The sequence below is a fragment of the Rutidosis leptorrhynchoides genome, unplaced genomic scaffold (genome assembly GCF_046630445.1).
Source record: "Rutidosis leptorrhynchoides isolate AG116_Rl617_1_P2 unplaced genomic scaffold, CSIRO_AGI_Rlap_v1 contig288, whole genome shotgun sequence".
Lineage (NCBI taxonomy): Eukaryota > Viridiplantae > Streptophyta > Magnoliopsida > Asterales > Asteraceae > Rutidosis > Rutidosis leptorrhynchoides.
In genome coordinates, this window is record NW_027266531.1 from 1 (window position 1) to 19,474 (window position 19,474).

At 36.9% G+C, this 19,474-nt stretch overlaps 3 protein-coding genes across 3 annotated transcripts; all 3 read left to right on the plus strand.

Moving 5' to 3' along the window:
- Positions 1-3,150: 3,150 nt before the first annotated feature.
- On the plus strand, positions 3,151-11,172 carry LOC139882579 (uncharacterized). Its single transcript, XM_071866869.1, has 11 exons — positions 3,151-3,217; positions 4,300-4,382; positions 5,947-6,143; positions 6,229-6,332; positions 6,512-6,719; positions 6,796-7,324; positions 7,405-7,656; positions 7,754-7,942; positions 8,040-8,114; positions 8,231-10,636; positions 10,906-11,172. Exons 1-11 carry the CDS (start codon positions 3,151-3,153, stop codon positions 11,170-11,172), a joined length of 4,377 nt encoding a protein of 1,458 aa, XP_071722970.1.
- A 1,474-nt stretch (positions 11,173-12,646) lies between these two features.
- LOC139882580 (large ribosomal subunit protein bL21c-like) lies at positions 12,647-16,627 on the plus strand. The gene is given in 8 exon segments (XM_071866870.1): positions 12,647-12,777; positions 12,856-12,953; positions 14,831-14,978; positions 14,980-15,163; positions 15,864-15,944; positions 16,114-16,215; positions 16,337-16,411; positions 16,547-16,627. Coding segments are annotated over 8 exon segments (900 nt in total).
- A 52-nt stretch (positions 16,628-16,679) lies between these two features.
- Positions 16,680-19,474, plus strand: LOC139882581 (uncharacterized membrane protein At4g09580-like). The gene is made up of 7 exons (XM_071866871.1): positions 16,680-16,709; positions 16,811-16,885; positions 17,031-17,087; positions 17,438-17,766; positions 17,996-18,266; positions 18,359-18,529; positions 19,343-19,474. The coding sequence occupies exons 1-7, from the start codon at positions 16,680-16,682 to the stop codon at positions 19,472-19,474; spliced, it is 1,065 nt and encodes a 354-aa protein (XP_071722972.1).

Genomic DNA, 19,474 nt, shown 5'->3' on the forward strand with positions numbered 1-19,474 from the left:
TGAGAGATATTCAGACTTATATATATATATATATATAGGAGAAGATTACTTGCGTATGAAGTAACCTAATCCGATTTAATTTTTTACTTTTAGGGCAAGTAACAAGTCTTTTATAATTGCAAGTATTTCTTTGTATATACTAAACAGGATTAAGGCTGATAGCTTTCTCTGGTGATAACAGCTTTCTCTTGTTCTGAATTTGGTCGATTAACGTTTACGTCTGTGAACCAAATTTTTCATTATGAAACTTTTATGGCCTGACGATGAACGGAATTACAAAGTACCTAAGCCTCGTCCAACCCCTACAATTCAAATTCTGATGTGTTTCAACCTGAACCCAAATTGTTTACATCCCTGCAATACAAATCAACATATAAACTTTTGCGTAGGCTTCAACGAAAAATCACTAGAAAACCAAAACAATAATCAGTTGGATGCTATTCCCCGAATTAAATACTTCAGGGTTTTATAAACCAAAGCAATTAATTTTTTTTTTCTTGAAATCAAGATACGGACTTATGTTGTTATAAATCATTGATCCGATTAGAACGGTTAAAGAAAATTTCTCCTCATTCTAAATCTTTCCATCAAGCCCATATGACTTCTTCTTCAAATTGAAGAGCTAGATAACAAATTAGAACAAAGTACTTCACAAAATGGAGAAGCTAGGATATGATGGCAGTCATGAAATTTGAGGCGGCTGTGGTGAATGCTAACTTATTGGAAATGCCATTTCAGGGATTGAAGTATATTTGAACTAATATTCAAGAGGATGATAATGTAAGCTTGATCGTTGTTTTATGAATGATGAGCGTGTGGGACAATATTCAGGGGTGTGCTATAATGTTTTAGAAGTAGGTGTATCTGACCATTTCCCTATTGTGATCAGTTTTGGGTGTTTCCAGCAAAATAAGCCAAAGGTTTTTTGTTTTTTCAACATGTGGATGGAGCATCGGGAATTTAAGACAATTTTGAGGGAGGTATGGGAGGAACCGGTTTCTAGCAATCCTATGCATGTTTTATGGTTGAAATTGAAAGTAGTGAAGAAACGATTGAAGTTGTTAAACAAGCACGAGTTTTCAGACATTTCTAGTAGAGTTCACACTTTGAGAGATCTTTTGAAGACATTGCAAACCAATCTACAGTTGGACCCTTTAAACTGTGACTTGCAGAAGGAGGAAAGGGCTGTTGCAATTGCAATTCGTGAGGTTTTGCTACAAGAAAGGGAGTTCTATAAACAAAAGGTGAGAGTGGATTGGTTTATTCGGGGGATGTGAATACAAAGTTTTTCCATCATTCAGCTAGCCTTACAATAATTCATAAATTTGAAGTAGTCACTGAACAGGATATGATTGGACAAGCTATAGTTGAGTTTTATATTGAGTTGTTGGGTACTGAAAATTCAGGGCGTCTTGCTATTGATCCACAAAATTTTTCAAAAATAGGCCAATGTTGGATATGGAGGATGCACTTGAATCGTGTTGTCCAGTTACAGATGAGGAAGTGCAGGCTGCGATGCAGAGTATTGGAAGCAATAAAATCCCAGGTATGGACAGTTTTCATAGTTACTTTTTCAAACGAAATTGGGAAATAGTCGGTTGTGAGGTTGTGGCTGTTGTTAAAGTTCTTTTTTTTCGACTGCTAAACTTTCTAAACAGTTCAGTTCTATTGCCTTACAATAATTCCTAAATGTAAAAATCCGTCAGGTTTGACCGATTATAGACCTATAGCTTGTTGTATAGTGATATATAAGGTCATTACCAAGATATTGACGGCTAGAATGGGAGGGTATAGGTAAAATTGATAAATCCCATGCAATCTGCGTTTGTTAAAGGCCGTAATATATTTGATAACATTCTGGTTGCTCATGAATTAGTTCAAAAATATCACAAGGCTGTGGAGGAATTGATGTGTACTTGTAAGATTGACATTAAAAAAGCATATGATTCCGTTGCTTGGAAATTTTTAGAAGAAATGTTGGTAGCACTGAACTTCCCAAAACAGTTTGTAGTATGGGTGATGACATGTGTGCGGAAGGTGGCATATACATTGATGATTAATGGGAGTTATGAGAGATATTTCTTGAAAAAAAAAGATTGAGGCAGGGAGACCCTCTTTCTCCTTTATTATTTGTTGTAGTAATGGAATACTTATCACGAAGTTTGGCTCAAGTTCATAGAATTTTGTTTTCCATCGCGGTTGTGGTGATTTAAGATTGACTCATTTATGTTTTGCCGATGATTTATTCCTTTTCTGTGGTAAGGACATTAGTTCGGTAACATGGTTGAAGCAAAAGTTGTATTCATTTTATATGGTGTATGGGTTGCTTGTGAATGACATGAAGAGTTCAGTTTATGTTTGTGCTGGTGATGATAATCTTCGTGAAGAGTTTATTTTGGCAAGTGATTTTCGAGAAGGAACTCTTCCAGTGATATTTATGGGGTTGCCTCTTAAAAGCTCCAAACTTAAGAAGGAGCATTCCACTTCTCTTGTTGATAAATTTAATGAAAGGATAGCGGGATGGGCTGTTAAATTTCTTTCCTATGATGCGCGATTGGTACTAGTCAAATCAATTCTCAATAGTTTGAGTGTTTATTGGTGTACTGCTTTTTTACTCCCCAAGGCTGTGATAAGAATAATAGAAGCGAAGTGCAGAAATTATTTGTGGGTTGGGGGAAGTAGGAAAACAATGGTTTCAGTGGCATGGAAGGAAGTATGTCTTCCTAAGTGGGAGGGAGGGTTGAGGATTAATGATGTGGAATTATGGAATAAAGTTGCTCTCTGGAAGCAAGTTTAGCAAATCCTCACAGCTAAGGAGACTCTTTGGGCTCGCGGGGTGATTCAAACGAAGTTGAAGCGTTTATCATAATGGGGAGTTCATAAACCACCTGACTGTAGCTCAGCTTGGAGTGCTTGCTGAAATTACGAAGCACTTTTAAAATGTTCTATAACTATCAGCTTGGGAGTAATAAGGAGATGAGTTTTTGGTTTGATCCATGGCTTGATGGACGTGCATTGAAGAATCTGTTTCCTAACTTTTTGTTTATTGAGGCATATGTTAGAAGGAATACAAAAGTCAGTGAGGTGTGGCGTCCAGGTGGATGGAGATTGCCTGACCCTATTACTGATAAAGTAGCTACAGCTTGAGAAATGGTGAGAGCAATTCCTGAAAATGGAGAGGCGGAAGACGAGATTATTTGGATAGCTGATTCTTCAGGTAAGTACTCCATCTCTTCGGGTTATCATGCCATTCGTAGGAAGAAGAATATAGTTCCCTGATTTTATTTAGTATGGAAAGCTGGCAATGTCCCAAAGCATAGCTTTATGCTATGGATGGCTATTAAGAACAGTTTGGCAGTGAGCGGTAGACTGTTCTGGTAGGGAGTTTGTGACTTTGGTCTATGTCTTTAGTGTGGATAGAGATGGTGGATCATCTATTTTTTAGCTGTCCATTCTCATTGAGGGTCTGGATTGGAATTATGCCACATGCAGGAATTGTTCGAAGGCCTCTCAGTTGGCGTCGAGAAGTAAGGTGGTTTTTACGAAAAGCTACTAGAAAATCTATTTTAGCAAAGATAAGGATAAGTGATTTTCTGACTATAGTGAATTTTATATGGCAAGAAATGAATAATATATTGATATTCAAGGGTGAAACTTGCAATCATATCAGAGTTATAGAATCTGTTAAATAAAGTATGACAATGTCATTGATGTATATGACAAATAGAATTTTAATGTTTGGATAGATAGATGGAGATATAAAAGTGCAGGTTGTTGCACTTATATTTTAATAGTTCTAAGTTTTATATTTTCTTGGATCAATAAGGACCCGTTCGGTAGTAAAAAATTTTGTAATTTTCATAAAATCTCCGTTTTTCAATGACAATCCGTTCGGTTGCCCACTTTTCGTTTTTATTTTCTTTAAAAATTTTCATAAATTTTTATAAAAAGTGGGAGAGTCTAAAATGAGCTTTTCAAGTATGAAAAAAATGGAAACAACAAGTTATGGAGTTACAGTTTGTATAACAAATTACAATCTTAACCCCAAATATATGTAATTAAAATTCATCAATACATCTTCTCTCTCTTTAACATTCCATTCACTTTCTCTCTTCGTTCTCCTCAAGTTCGAGACATCGCCCGTTGAGTTTGGTTTAGCAAAATCTCAGACTCTTCTTTTAAATACTAATCTAATGATAAGTACAACCATCAGGATGATGTACGATGAACGAGATGCTGAAAGTGACAAAAAATACGACTTCATAATTTGATTTTTCCTCCTCTTTTCGGTGGCTCCAGGTGGCGTCGTTGCCGCCTTCATCCCAATTCTATTAGCAGGACTAATTCAAAGCTCATCATCGTTAACTATTCATGAGATTAAGGTGAGAATTGGAATTTTATGGAATTAGGGATTTGAAGGTTGATTGTTGACCAAAATTACGGATTTGGATGTTGACCAACATTAGGGGTTTTGATTTGAAAAAAGAAAGAAAAATTGGGGACCAAATAAGTTTTACACAAAATTTTCAAAAAAGTAAAATTTAGAAAAAAGAAAATTTTATTAAAAAAATGGAAAGAAAAAATTCCAACAGGCGCTAAAATTTTAACTAGATGACCAAAAATTGGAGGAAGCTATGCTCTAATATTTTATTACTTAGTTGATTTATGGCCTCTTTCAAAATACGTTGAATCATGATTTCTGATCATCTTTTACGATTTTATTCTTTTTATAATATTTTATTCTTTTATGAAATATTATGATATGTATATATATATATATTTACCTAAAACACTTAATGAGAAATGCTAGAACCTCCGAAAATTTTTAGCCGAATTATAGGCCGAATTTTTTGAAAGTGACACGTGTCATATATTTTATTAATTAAATTCCTCCACCAATATAATTTGATTTATCCATTTTTGCCCCTCACTGTACTTTGTCGATTCCTCTCTGATCACACATAAACATCTCTGTCAGCCAAATGAACAGTGTAGTCGCCGCCTTTGCCTCCCATTCTCGTCGTCTTTCGAAGACCATCCAGTCTGACGCAACAATTTGTCGACGAGAGGAGAGGAGAAGTGGATCGGGGATTTGGTGAAGGTCGACGGCGCTCGTAGATCTGGTGGAGACGGCAGCGAGATTGAGACAAAGCTCCGATCGATGGCGACAGGGAGATCTCGAAGTAAGGGGAAGAGGCGGCGTGGTACCGTGTTCGAAGGCGAAAAGGGAGATGGTCTGGATTGGTGTGGGCGCTGTCGCGTATGGAGTTGTGGCGTGAATTGACGGTACGGCGGGATCTCTTTCCCTCTTCTTTTTATTTCATTTTAGATTTCAGATTATGTTGGTGGAGGAGTTTAATTAGTAAAATATGACACGTGTCACGTTCAAAAAATTCGGCTAAAAATTTTCGGAAGTTCTAGCATTTCTGAACACTTAATATATCATATTTATGATGATCTCATATATAGTATTCAAGAATGCGATGGAAAACGTAAAATCGTCATATTTATGACTCATAAATATCATACCATTGAAACAAATCAAAAGCTTATTAATATTAATTGTGTATAAGATAAGATAGATTTATTATTGGATTGAGAATATTTACGTAATGAACCGTATAATATGAATGCTAGTAGTTGACATTTGGATTAATCTGTGGCAAAAGAAATTCCCGCAAGGACCCAGTTATATATAATGTTTAAATCTCATGGATAAAAAAACACGGATCGGATCCCATAAAACAGTGTCAGTACTGGGTTAAGGTTTAACCCGTGTCCAAACATCACCCGACTTTTCTTTTTTATCTCTGTTGTTCGTGGTGGCATTTTCATATGATCTTCCAGAGGTTTCTGGAAAACCTCCAACGATTTCATTGACGACGGCCAGTTAAAATTCGCGCCACAAATTCTCTTTTCCTGCTTTTTGTCTGATTGAAATCGAAGCAAGAACGAAGCTCTGAGACAGTGTTAATGGAGAAAGAAGCGACGAACTCCATTGACGGCTCGAAGGAGCTCCAGTGCGTTGGCAGGTTGGAAATCGTTCGACCGAAACCAGTAGTCTTCCTATGCGGCTCCATTCCTGTTCATACTGATAAGTCCTTTCAGGACTTCAACTCTGCTCTCGTTCCCTCTAGTGAAAAGTGAGTTTTCAAATTATCTCTCTGTGTTTGTATTGTGTATTCGTGTTTGTCTGTAAATGATTTTGTGCCATTGATGAGCTGACAGAGTGACTGCTGCCCCACGCTACCGGATGCTACCAGCGGAAACGGATTTAAATACACCACCGCTTTCTCCGACTAAACCTGTGCATTCTTCTAAGGCTTCAGGAGGTACAATTCATGTATCAATCTTGTAACGATCAAGTTCTTGAAATAGAGAATGGCTTAGTTAGGATTTGACGAAAATTGAGCAAGAATTCTCTGTTGATGTGTTTCAGTATCTAAAATTATTTATCTTTGACATTTGAAATGCTAATATGTAGAAATTATTAATGCTTTTATCATGGCAGAAATACCTTGGGATGATGATGCCATATCATCTGATCTGACACGGAAATGTGAGGCCCTTGCTGTAACGGGTTTGGTGGAGTATGGAGATGAGATTGATGTGATTGCTCCTGCTGATATCCTGAAGCAGATATTCAAAATGCCTTATTCCAAGGCACGATTATCAATTGCAGTTCATCGTATTGGACAGACACTTGTTCTAAATACAGGGTTTGCATCTGAATCTTATCATTTTTCACATGTAAAAAAGTCAAAAAGATTTAACCTCTTGTTTTGTGAAGTGTAGACCTGACGTTGAGGAGGGGGAGAAATTGGTTAGGAGACATAAGAGCCAATCAACTCACGAGGGTCGATCTTTGTTTTCGAATTTTGCAAAGCACTCTGTTCGAATGGAGGCTTGTGATTGTCCACCAACCCATCCTGCCTCATCAAAAGGTAAATCCAGTTCATCTGCACTTCCAGGGAAAAATCCACCCAAGTTTGTGGGGCAGAGTGATGACGTTACACAAAATGAAGGATTCGGATGTTGTTCAGAGTATCCAAATGTCAAACAGGAAGGCTTCTATTTGGGAAGCAAGAAGAATAAGAAAAACAAAAGTCGTGATCCTGTAAAAAAGGCTTCGGATGTTGGCGAAATGCCCAGGTGTTCAGTTCAAGAGTCCGAGAAACGCAAAAGAGCAAGCAATGATGGGTTCTTAAGAGTTTCATTTTGGCAATTTCATAATTTTCGCATGCTTCTGGGAAGTGACTTGCTTCTGTTCAGTAATGATAAATATGTTGCTGTGAGCTTGCATTTGTGGGATGTTGCACGACAGGTGATAGAACACTTATGAAATCATTTTACAGTTTCCATCTCTTGCATCTTTCTCAATTGTTGTTGCACCTCCTGTTTCAGGTCACTCCATTGACTTGGCTTGAAGCCTGGCTTGATAATGTCATGGCAAGTGTGCCAGAGTTGGCAATCTGTTATCATCACAATGGTGTTGTTCAAGGCTATGAGCTTCTAAAAACGAATGACATATTTATGAAAAAGGGCATATCAGAGGATGGAACTCCTGCTTTCCATCCTCATGTTGTCCAACAGAATGGACTTTCTGTCTTGAGGTTCCTTCAAGAGAACTGCAAACAAGATCCTGGGGCTTATTGGGTACTGATGCCAACTTGTAGTCCTTATGTTGAAAAGCTCTTATCCCTGGCCTGTACATTTTTGTATCTGTTCTCATCATTTGCTTTGCATTTCACAGCTGCACAAAGAAGCGGGAGAAGAAGTAATTCAAATCTTTGATCTTTCTGTCATTCCAAAAAATAACTCAGATGATGACGATGATGGTTCAACCTCTGTGCCTTCTCTGTTGCACAGATGGAGGAGTGATTCTTTGTTGTCACTGGGAACACTTCTGTATCGTATGGCCCATAAGCTTTCTCTTTCGCTGGTATTTACTCTCTCCCTCTCTCTCTCTCTGAGTTGCATCAGCTTCTTAACTTGTTATTAGTTCTTTGCTTTTACTAATTAGTGAATTTGTGTTGCAGGCTCCTAACAATAAAGCCAAATGTGCCAAATACTTCAAAAAATGTTTGGAGCTTCTGGATGGGCGGGATCATCTGGTATCAGTTCTTCACTTAGATAATAATTGATCTTCAAGCTGTGCCCACCTTTTAACTTATCCTTTCATTTTCATAATTAGTGCTCTACTTGAATGTCATTGTTATTGTCCCTATAGGTTTTACGTGCGATTGCTCATGAGCAATTTGCGAGGCTTATTTTAACTGATGACGAAGAGCTGGATTTAGCTGCTGAATTTGTTCTTCTAGAATGTGGAGCTACAGTTATGGAGGCTAAAGAAGAATGCTTGGACCCTCTTATTAGTTTTCCTGAAACAGTTCACCATGGAAACGTTTGCTCTATTGTGGTAGATGATGAAGATGGAAAAGATTTTAGTTTCACATTGTCAGAAACTCCGGTAAAGATGACCGGGGAGGGAAATGCGACTGCTTCCCAGGAAATGATAGCTTCAGGTGACACCATATCAGAATCAGAAGATCCTATATGTGATAGTGATGAATCAGTCAGCACAGCATCCGCAATACCTACAGCTATGATTGAAGCGGTTCCTGATACAATCTGCTCTAAGTTAGCAGCCATACATCATGTTTCTCAAGCTATTAAGTCTCTTAGATGGATGCGACAGTTGCGAGCGAGTGAATCTGAATCGGTTGATCATTATGGCGACATTCCTGATGGGGAAACTGCATCGATAAATTTTTCTGTTTGTGCTTGCGGTGACGCTGAATGTATTGAAGTTTGTGACATTCGTGAATGGCTTCCAACATCAAAACTGGATCACAAGTTATGGAAACTTGTGCTTTTGCTCGGGGAATCTTATCTGGCCCTGGGAGAAGCTTATAAGAAGGACAGCCAGTTGCATGAAGCTTTGAAGGTTGTTGAACTAGCAAGTACAGTCTATGGATCTATGCCACAGCATATGGAAGACACAAGATTTATATCGTCAATGAATAAATGCTCCACATCCCCTACTGGAAAGACAGAATCATATATTCGTGAAGTGAAAGAAGTGAACTCTAGCTCCAGCTGTGATTTCCTTACTTTTGAGCAGTTCTCATCTACCTACCTCTTTTGGCCCAGGGCATGGACTTTGGTTGGAGATGTGTATGTGGAGCTCTGTATACTGAAAACAAAAGAGGTGTCAACCCCATCAAAGAGGAAATATTCTGCCAAAGAATTATTGTCTCCAGTGGTTGAGAAAGAAGTTAAGAGGCTGAAAAAGAAGCTGGGTGAGGATAATCAGAATTGTAGTTCGTGTTCCTTGGTAAATTGCAGCTGTCAGAGTGATAGAGCCAGCAGTGGCAGTAGTGCGAGTAGTAGTACTGGGAATGCACGTTCTGTATCTTTTGGCAGAAAACATAGTAAAAGACCACATATTAAGAGCACTCCCCACTCAATTATTGAAGACCATGACAGAAAAAGTCAGCACATGCCAAATGGCAACTTTGTGAGGGAGGCTCCTCATGCAGCTGAAAATCCTACCTTGACAAAATCTTTGGCAGCTAACCCTGGAAAGATAGAGAATGTTCCGGAAATGCATAATAAAGAGTCTGACGCGGCTTTTAGTGAAACAGCTAAAACGAAAAATGGTGGAATTTTTAAGTATCTTCGGGGTGATTTCATTGAAGATGCAGAACATAATCTCTGTTCAGCCTTAAACTGCTATGTAGAAGCCATAAATGCATTGAGTGGATTTCCAACTGGTTCAGAAGAACTTCTATCTATAATGAAAAAGAAAGGATGGGTTTGCAACGAACTTGGTCGAATGAGACTCGAAAGAAAAGAACTGAGCAAAGCAGAACATGCTTTTGCAGATGCTATAAATGCATTCAGGGAAGTTTCTGACCACACAAATATTGTATTAATAAACATGAATTTGGGTCATGGGCGACGGGCAAAGGCTGAAGAGATGGTATCCAAGATTGAAAGTCTCAAAGTACACGAAATGTTCCAACATACATACAAGCGAGCTCTAGATACGGCAAAATCTGAATACTGTGAAGCACTCAGACATTATGGCGCGGCAAAGTCTGAAGTGTATGCGCTTACCAATGATGGTTTGAGGAATGAAGTTCTTACACAATTTGCACATACATATCTGAGACTTGGTATGTTTTTAGCCAGAGAAGACATAACAGCTGAAGTATATAATAACGTCATCATGCAAGATATGGCTGCTCGCCCTACTGATAGAAGAGTTAGGAAAGAGTTGAGGAAGCATGAGATTTCGGCCAATGACGCCATCAGGGAAGCATTGACTGTGTATGAATCTCTGGGTGAAATTCGCAAACAAGAAACAGCGTTTGCTTACTATCAGCTCGCTTCTTACCAACGAAAGTGCTGTTTGAATTTCTTAGAGTCTGGCCAGAAGAAAACTAAGCTTCCAAAAGGCGAAAGCAGTATGATCCTAAAGGCCAAGCAGTATGCATCATTAGCTGAGTGGAACTGGAAAAGGGCCATTGACTTCTACGGTCCTGAAATGCGTCCCGTCATGTACCTAACAATTCTAATGGAGAGATCCCATCTTTCATTCAATCTCTGGGATTCATTACATTCAAATGCGGTATGTTGTAGAAGCTTTTTGCTATTAGGAATGTTCTATTTCCTTTGCAATATAGTTTTAATACTGCCCGTGACCTTTCTATCTTTCTTAGCAATCATATGCTTACTGACATCATACATGGTATAGACACATCGGTAATATTGACTTTTTGTTTCATATTGATTGTTTAGCGGATGTGATACGGGAGTTATAGATTGTGTTTTTGGCTATAATTTATTTTTTCTGAATCTGCGAGCATCGATTCTGTTACTGATTTTCTTTATTGGCAGATGGTGGAATCTGCACTATGCCATCTTCTCGAAGGGCGTCACATACCGAAAGCAAATTTTGATTCTTTAAAGCATGAATATCCCGAGCTACATTCAAGATTTTGGAATCAGTTACAGTTGCTGTTAAAGAATATGTTAGCCGCAGCACTTAAGCCAACTTCCGGCAAAGCGGCACTCAGCGTTGATCCTCTAAAACTCAGGGAGCTCTACAAGATGTCTTTGAAGACAACTGATTTGGATGACATGTACTCCCTCTGGACTTCGTAATTGCACAAATTATCTTCTTAGAGATTTGCTTTGTAGCCCGAGGTCTAGCGGCCGATCTAAAGCGCATTTTGTTGGGGATCGCACACTATTTAGTAGTCTGTCTAACGTTTTTATGGGTAAAATAGTAGGCGGATTCATATGATATGTTGTATACGTATTTCGATGATCATTTGAATATGGCTTTAATGTGTTTCATTGGTCTTCATAAGATCCCGAGCAAAGGGGCTTTCTCTTGGATGCTTCTCAAATTTTGAACTAAACAGTATAACTGCGATATGATAATATATCGCTAAAATAATAAATTTTTTAAAAATCTAACTTATAATTTTTTAAAAATCATATATAAAATAATATAACGTTAAAATAATAAATATTTTAAAATTAAATTTATAATTTTAAGAGAAATGATAAATTAATTTCTCATGTAAATAATTAAATTTTTCCGTACCAAACCTTAATAAGTTAAGGTTCAACTGCATTTTGTTTCGTAGTGGCGTCAAATAACGGAGGACGGCAAATGTGCTGGCCCGCCTAGCAAACAAGCCATGCGTTAACATAGATAGCGATGATTCTTAGGCAGCTTGATTTAATTTTATTATCTCAGACTCTAAAAAATAATCGTATTTATAAATTTTTAAGTTTTACTACTACTGCTATATTAGTTTTTTTTTCCGTAAAAAAAATTACAGTTAAAATTCTATAAATTAATAATGTTAGGATAAGAAAAATTTATTAATTTAGAGAGTTATTAATTTATCGATAAATTAATAATTATTAATTTAAAGAGTTTTTAACCGATTCAACGTAATTTATATTTTCGTATAAACTAAGTAATTATACTGTACATTCCAAATAAAAAGGCAAATTAGTCTATGTCTCTTAGAATTACGTTGCAACGAATTTTGGGATTCAATAGTTGTACTGTGTTTTTACTTGATGGCAATGATTCTAAATAGACTTGAACTTTAAAGAAAAACGGACAACTATTGAATCATATTTCAATAGAGTGTAATATATTTTTTTCAATTTCTATAAATTATTAATTTATGATTTTTTTGGACCAAAAATTATAAAAGGATCTCCCGAAAAATTATTATCTTATAATTTTATCGAATTTTTCAAATTTTTATATTGGCCCAAATTAAAATCGGACAAATTTATTATTTTAGAGAGTTTATTAATTTATCGAGTATTAATTTAAAGAGTTTCAACCGTATCTTTTTATTTATTATCCAAAAAAAATTACTTATAAAATGCTGTTTATTCAATATTTCGATTTTTTTTTTTATTATATTAAAAAAAGGGACTTAGCCGCTAAGTATGTTCGTATATATGTGTAAAAGGAGAGTTGAAATCGAACTGCATTTCCATTTTCTTATAAAGACGAGAGAATCGAAAAGGCTCGATTATGCACAGAAACTATATAAAATCAACAACCTTACTGCTAATTTTCTCTTTGATTTCACTCGCGGCCATGGCTGATTCTTCCGAGACCAAACTTCCTCCATCCTCTGAAGCCAAAGTCCACATCGTCTACACGGAGCAGCCTCTCGGTGACGACGCTGAGGCTCACCATCTCCGAACACTCGCTTCCGTTGTCGGAAGGTTGGCTTCCCTTTTATTCATTCACTTCGATTCATCGTTTTTTGATAATTTTGATTGCGATCAAGTTAATTAACGCAGTGAGGAGGCGGCAAAACAAGTTCTGGTGTACACTTATTCACATGCAGCATCTGGATTCTCCGCCAAGCTTACACCGGAACAGGTCGCCGACTTGTCGAGTAAGATTTTTCATCTGTCTGTTATGCTAATTTTCTGTCAGGATCGTTTAATTCAAATGTGTAATCTTCATAATTGTTATTGATTCTTTTCATGCTTTGGCTTTCTGTGATTTTGGATATCCTCCGTCTGACTAGAAAACGATAATTTTGTCTGTTTCTATTTAGTAATCCGTTTCCTGAACCTGAACTAGTCAACTTAATAGGAAAAAAACCTTATTTTTTCAGCATCGATTTGATCGGAAACTAAGGTTAGCCTTTAAATTGTCAGACAGTTGTTCAAAGGAATATACACCTTTTCATAATGAAATTAGAATTTGTCAACTGACAAGTTATGACCATATGGTCCATATTTACTACACAGAGGATCTCATTTTGTAGGTTGGAGATCTTAGTTGCCTTAGCTGATCATTTCTCACCCTCACCAAAGATGCTTCTTCTCATGCTATAACTTTTCTTTCATATTAAGAGCTGAGCTAGCGGTTTCTGGTTTAACACGGTGTTTGAGGTTTTGAATTACCTTCTCACAGCTGCTGTAATGACCTTTCTGGAGTAGCCTCTTCAAGTTTACCCACCATCAGACTATGGACTGTGTAGGATAGGATTTTCTTTATCACAGTACAAACTGTGGCAGTTATTCTAAGCACCACGACGCCAAATAATTCGCTTTCCTAGGATAAATGTGCTGTATTATTTTTGATTCTGCGTTCTGCACTACCCCTAGTTATTGGCTATTCTTTATCGCTGTGTTTGCGCTTTGTTATCGTTTTCAATGAAGAATTAAATTCATTTTATTTCCTTTTGGTGGCAGAACAACCAGGTGTTCTTCAGGTTGTCCCAAGCCAGACTCTCCATCTGCATTCAGGACCTGCAAGGATGAATGTTTGAGTCTTTTAGACTCGTCAATAATTAAATAGTTTGACCCTCTTGGCTATCAGTGTATTTATCCTTACATGTTCTATCTTATATCCTTTCCTGTGGATTCCGTATGAACAAAGTACTGGTTTAAGTATCAATAACGAGAATATTATAGTGATCAAATTGGATTCATGAAGTACTTTTTTGTTATGCTAAAGTTATGTAGTATTTGATTATTGGATGATTGAGTATTTATTTGGAAAAACAATCTTCAAACATGGGAAGAGGGTGTTTGAATACTGAGTTTGGAGTTGATGTTTGGTCAGTTTGAAAGTTCAATAGGATTTCAAAGTCTCATGTGCCTCTTTTATCTCAACCTGATCAAGGTCAAAAGCTTTAAGAACGAACAGACGAGGTTTTGTAAACTGGAAACAATAGAGGATACAGAGAAACTAAGCAGCACAGTGACCAAATACCTCTTAAAATTTGTCCCAAACTAAATTTAAAGTCAACGAGATGAGACTTTTCAGAGTAGTACTAAAATGAGGTTTAATTTTTGAGATTGATTAATTTTCTGAATTCTTCTTTGAGATTGAATAATTTTCCGCCAACATTGGAACTTATGTCCATGCTTTTTATTTCTTTATATTGAACTTGATGTTCATTATTTCTGTAGTTTGAACTTAGATGCTTGGTATTTATGATTAGATTGAAAATATTTGTTTTTTTTCTTGACGGCATTTTTTAAAATATTTGTGATAATGAAAAAAAAATGTCCTAGAAAGACCTCCTTGTGTAAAGACAAGTCTTGCTGTGAAAACAAAAATTGAAAATAAATCTATATTTTGGATCAATTCACATGTAATTGACTATTTATGGATTAAATTATTTGTTATCAAAACGTTAAGGGGCGAATGGTAAGTTGCAAAAAAATGGATAAGGAAGAGAGCAAATATAGCTTATCCTGCACTGACGAGAGCAATATAGCTTCTTCTTCTCTCTGATCTTTCGCTACTGTTTAGCTAACAAAAAAGCAGCCATGGCTATCTCCACCGTTTCTCTCTGTTCCTCTCTCACGACGAATTGCAAAATCTCCCCAAACCCACCATCTCCCTGCCTATTTAAACAATCCCTCTCTCTCTCCAAACCCAAAATTTCACCTTCTCCTCTCTTCGCAAGACCCCACATTTTCCCAAGTTTGCAGATTTTCTGACTCCGTAGCAAAAGCCGAGCCGGAAGTTGTTAGCCCTAGTGCTGAGGCTGAGTCTGATACCGTCGAGATTGTCGAAGCAACCACCGTCGCCGTGGAGGAGGAGGAGACCCCTAAGCGCGAAGAAGTATTTGCTGTTGTTATGGTGAGTGGGTGGAAGTTTTTCCTAAATTCGTGAATTTTGCTCCTTTTTCGGATACCCATTTGTATGTTTGTTTGTTCTATATCTGCAAAATGCATTTCCTTTAGAATGTTTAAGCTTTGTAGAAATTGTATAGCTCGATGATAAACTCAGCTCCGTCTCAAAATTAGGCTTACAATAAATGGCAGTATGTAGTTAGTGTAATGAAGTTCACTTTGTTATCTTTCTTGGAGCATTCTTCTGAGGCAAATGATATCTTGAACTTTGTCCTTGCTAATCGTCATCCTTTAGTCGCACCCTATGTGAACATATTTGTAGTTCGTATTGGTGAAATCTGCAGTTGGAAATGTTTTTGCAACCGATTAACTCGATAAATAGCAAACACCATACTTTACAAGCCCATAACTCCACCACTCTACATGTGTCGTGCATTCTGTTACTTGAGGCGAAAATCTTCTTATCGGATGCCTGAAGTGTAGAGACTTCCGCTAACTCCTCCCATACTGCTCCAAGAAGCGTCGAGACTTTTATAGTGTCTCAGTGCCTTCTGCGTGCTTATTTAAAACTGCTTCGAATGTGAATTTGAGTTCCTATGGTTATGTTCTAATGTCAATGGTGTTTTTTATATATATATATATATAGTCATTTTTTGGGCATCAGATATAAGAGAACTACTGAAGCTTAACGTTTTGTCTCCATATAGGTTGGGGGTCGCCAATACATTGTGTTCCCTGGGCGGTGGATCTACACGCAGAGGCTAAAAGGCGCCGAAGTCAACGACAAGGTGAAAACTGCTCCTCTCTGTTAATTTTGTTGGCTCAGAAGTAATTTGCATTCGTTACATTTCTAAAGCATCTGTGGGATGGGTTTTTCTCTTTTATCTGTTTAGCATCTTGGCTCTATGTGTTTTCATAGTCTGCAAAGTGATTGGTTTTGCTGAATTGGTTTTGCAGATTGCTCTCAACAAGGTGTTGCTAGTGGGAACAAAGACAAGTACATACATCGGAAGACCAGTGGTGACCAATGCAGTTGTACATGCCGTGGTCGAGGAACAGGTATTATGCTATATTGCTATGTTGTTTTCATGTTATTTTTGCTAATTGCAATATTATTATATCTCTGACCTTCGTTTCTATCTTCAACTCTTTCCTGTTTGTTGGTTTTTCTGAATTACAGGGTTTGAATAAGAAGGTGATCGTATTCAAATACAAAAAGAAGAAGAATTACAGGCGGAACATCGGTCATAGACAGGTATAAATAAAACTGTTTTCAATCCTTGTAATTTTTAACCATTCTTTTTCCAATTTTGGGGGAAATTTCTGTAATTTGTCACGAGTCCATAACTTGATCATGTTTTCATATTGTTGTTATGTTCGAATCATGCAGCCAAACACGCGGATCAGAATAACAGCCATTACAGGTTATCAAGACTTCCCAGCAGTTACTCTCGACTCCATCAAATCTTGAGGAAAAGAAACAACCAAGGAATGTTGATTTCCATTTGTTTTGTTCGATTCAAATGTTGTATTTAAATTTCACTGATCACATAGTTTTCACAAACTCTCCAAATTTAATCTATTTGATTTTTTTTAGCTTTGGCTGTATCAATTCAATTTCATTTTGATGAACTATTTGCTTTCAACTGAATAGTATCAACTTAACCATGTTCCAGACGTTGAACAGACGACTACAGCATGCAACCAATCTCTTAATTGTGTTCGTTTTGTAATTGTGCATGCTATGTTTTACTTTTTACATCCATATTGACATATTTTTATCATTATTAGTAAAAAAATATATTATTTAAGCAAAACGGATCATATTTTGGACACAAAACAAATATCACTGTGATTTTTTTTTTTTATTGAAGAGTCTTTATAATGATTCGATTCGGTCTGAATTTTTTTTTTTTAAAGTTTTGAAGTTGGTCTGAATCGATTTATATAAATTTAATCTTCCTGGAATTTAGAGATTGTAACGTAGACAACTTTTGTTTTTTATTAAGAAAAAGAATCAAGTTATTATTTTAGTCTTCTTCATTGGAAATTTGTGGACTTTGGAATATACTGAAAGCTTATTTTTATGCTCTCTTCGTGTTTCCGAAATTTTCTACAGCGATTCAAATTTTCTTTCTTTCTCGCTCTCACAAACAATTTATTGATTAATTTATAGCCCCAAAATCTCACTAGGGTTTTTGCAAACCCAAAAGATCAATCCATATAATCGTTTCAATTCCCAGACGTTGGAAAAAAATGGCAACATTTCTATGTAATGTAGGGCATTGAGAAAGAAAATTCCGGCCAAGATCTTGTGAAAACGAGCAATCGGATCGCCCAAACGAGGAGGAGAAGTGCTGTTGTTGTTGTTGAGGTAATGAGAAATCTGATGGGTGCGAGGGACGAAGAAAACGCTAAGGAAGACGATTCACCCACGGCCAAGCGGAATAAATCCGACCGATTTCCTGTCAGCAGATGGGAATTCGCGGCGTTTCTCGGCGTCTTCCTCATATTCGCTACAGGTCTCTTCTGCATTTATCTTACTATGCCTCCGTCTCAGTACGGCCAGCTCAAGCTGCCGCACACCATCTCAGATCTTCGATTGCTCAAGTAAGTTTAGTGCTCTTGTGTTTCCCATTGTGTTTTCATTATAATTTGGATTATAGTGTATTGGTTCTTGTTCATACTCGCAAATAATGTTGAAATTTGTTTTATGTGTAATGTATTTTGAATGTGAACTTTTTCTGAATAGGACCACTTGAAATAATCGTAGAATGTATCATATTTCCTGAATGGGAATCATGTTTCCCTGAACAGTGTTATCTTCTTTCTTTTGCAGAGAAAATCTTGCGTCTTATGCGAACGATTACCCAGCTCAATTCATTCTGGGCTACTGCTCTACTTACATATTTATGCAGACATTCATGATTCCTGGAACAATCTTCATGTCTTTGTTAGCTGGAGCTCTTTTTGGCGTAGTCAGAGGCCTTATGCTAGTCGTATTTAATGCTACTGCTGGAGCGTCTTCCTGCTTCCTTCTGTCTAAAATGATTGGGAAGCCATTGGTTACTTGGTTATGGCCTGACAAGTTAAGATTTTTCCAGGCAGAGGTGGGTTTTTATTCATTACCTTAGTCTTGTATACAGTATTCTCTCGCCATTTCATCCTTTATGATTACTTCACCTTTTTTTTCTTTCTACAGATAGCAAAGCGCCGGGAAAAACTGTTAAACTACATGCTGTTTTTGAGGGTTACCCCCACATTACCTAACCTCTTTATCAATTTGGCTTCTCCAATTGTTGACATTCCGTTTCATGTTTTCTTTTCCGCAACCTTGATTGGTCTTATTCCTGCCTCCTATATCACTGTCAGAGTAAGTTTCTTGTACCTTTCCTATTATGACCTTGGTTTGATGGTTGTATATTCTTATTGTTTCTTCTTCCTCTATAGTGTAAACAATAGTGTGTTGTTCTTAGGTGACCATGAGACCATAGTTAGTAGTTGATCACTTGATCCATGATGCTTTTGATAAAATCTTCTGCTGAATCCATGACGCTTTTGATAAAATCTTCTGCTGGTTACACGTTCAAGGCTGGAAATGGTTCTTAATGTACAACTTTGTGGCAATTAGGATTTATTACTACGTATTATGCATTCTTATGATGACTTTTCTTGGACCGTAAGGCTGAGATTATGTTAGCCGTCTAGTCCTAGTGGAATGACTTTTAAAATATGTTGTGTGTGTACGTGTACAGTATTTTGCAATGAATAATCTGTGCAAGATGGAGTTTTCGGTAAAAGAGAGATTTGTCCTTCAAGTGTTTTGTACTTCAATCATAATTTAGGTGTTAATAATAATCTCTGAGGTGCTAGTAGTTCTTTGCGAGACTTGATTCACATTTCGATGCGACTATGTTTTGGTTGTGGTTGTTTTGTCATTATTTAGAAAGAAAGTCGATGATATTGTGCTTTAGTAACGGTTGCATTGGTGGGTGAGAGATGTTTGTTTTACATCCTTCTAGTATTGTCAGGGGAGAAACACAGGAACTCAAATATCTGATATTTTGTGAAATTTGATCTTGGTCCGATTTCATTCATTTGTTTGTCCAACTTAATGCTGGTTGTGAAAATTTTATTTTCCTTGTTTTGTCTCTCAAGTTATTAACCACGACGCTTCTATTTTCAGGCTGGCCTTGCACTTGGTGATCTCAAATCAGTCAAGGATCTTTATGATTTCAAAACTCTGGCCGTTCTTTTCCTAATTGGTTCAGTTATCATATTTCCCACTATTTTAAAGAGGAAGCGGATTTACGAATGA

What these genes read in the sequence shown, in the direction of transcription:
- LOC139882579 (XM_071866869.1), top strand. Translation starts at nt 3,151, where the DNA reads ATGGTGAGAGCAATTCCTGAAAATGGAGAGGCGGAAGACGAGATTATT. An exon ending in CTCGTTCCCTCTAGTGAAAA is followed by an intron (nt 6,144 to 6,228) that starts GTGAGTTTTCAA and finishes ATGAGCTGACAG; the next exon opens with AGTGACTGCTGCCCCACGCT. An exon ending in ATAAGCTTTCTCTTTCGCTG is followed by an intron (nt 7,943 to 8,039) that starts GTATTTACTCTC and finishes TTTGTGTTGCAG; the next exon opens with GCTCCTAACAATAAAGCCAA.
- LOC139882581 (XM_071866871.1), top strand. Translation starts at nt 16,680, where the DNA reads ATGTTGTATTTAAATTTCACTGATCACATA. An exon ending in TAAATTTCACTGATCACATA is followed by an intron (nt 16,710 to 16,810) that starts GTTTTCACAAAC and finishes TCAACTGAATAG; the next exon opens with TATCAACTTAACCATGTTCC. An exon ending in CTCTTAATTGTGTTCGTTTT is followed by an intron (nt 16,886 to 17,030) that starts GTAATTGTGCAT and finishes TTTTTATTGAAG; the next exon opens with AGTCTTTATAATGATTCGAT.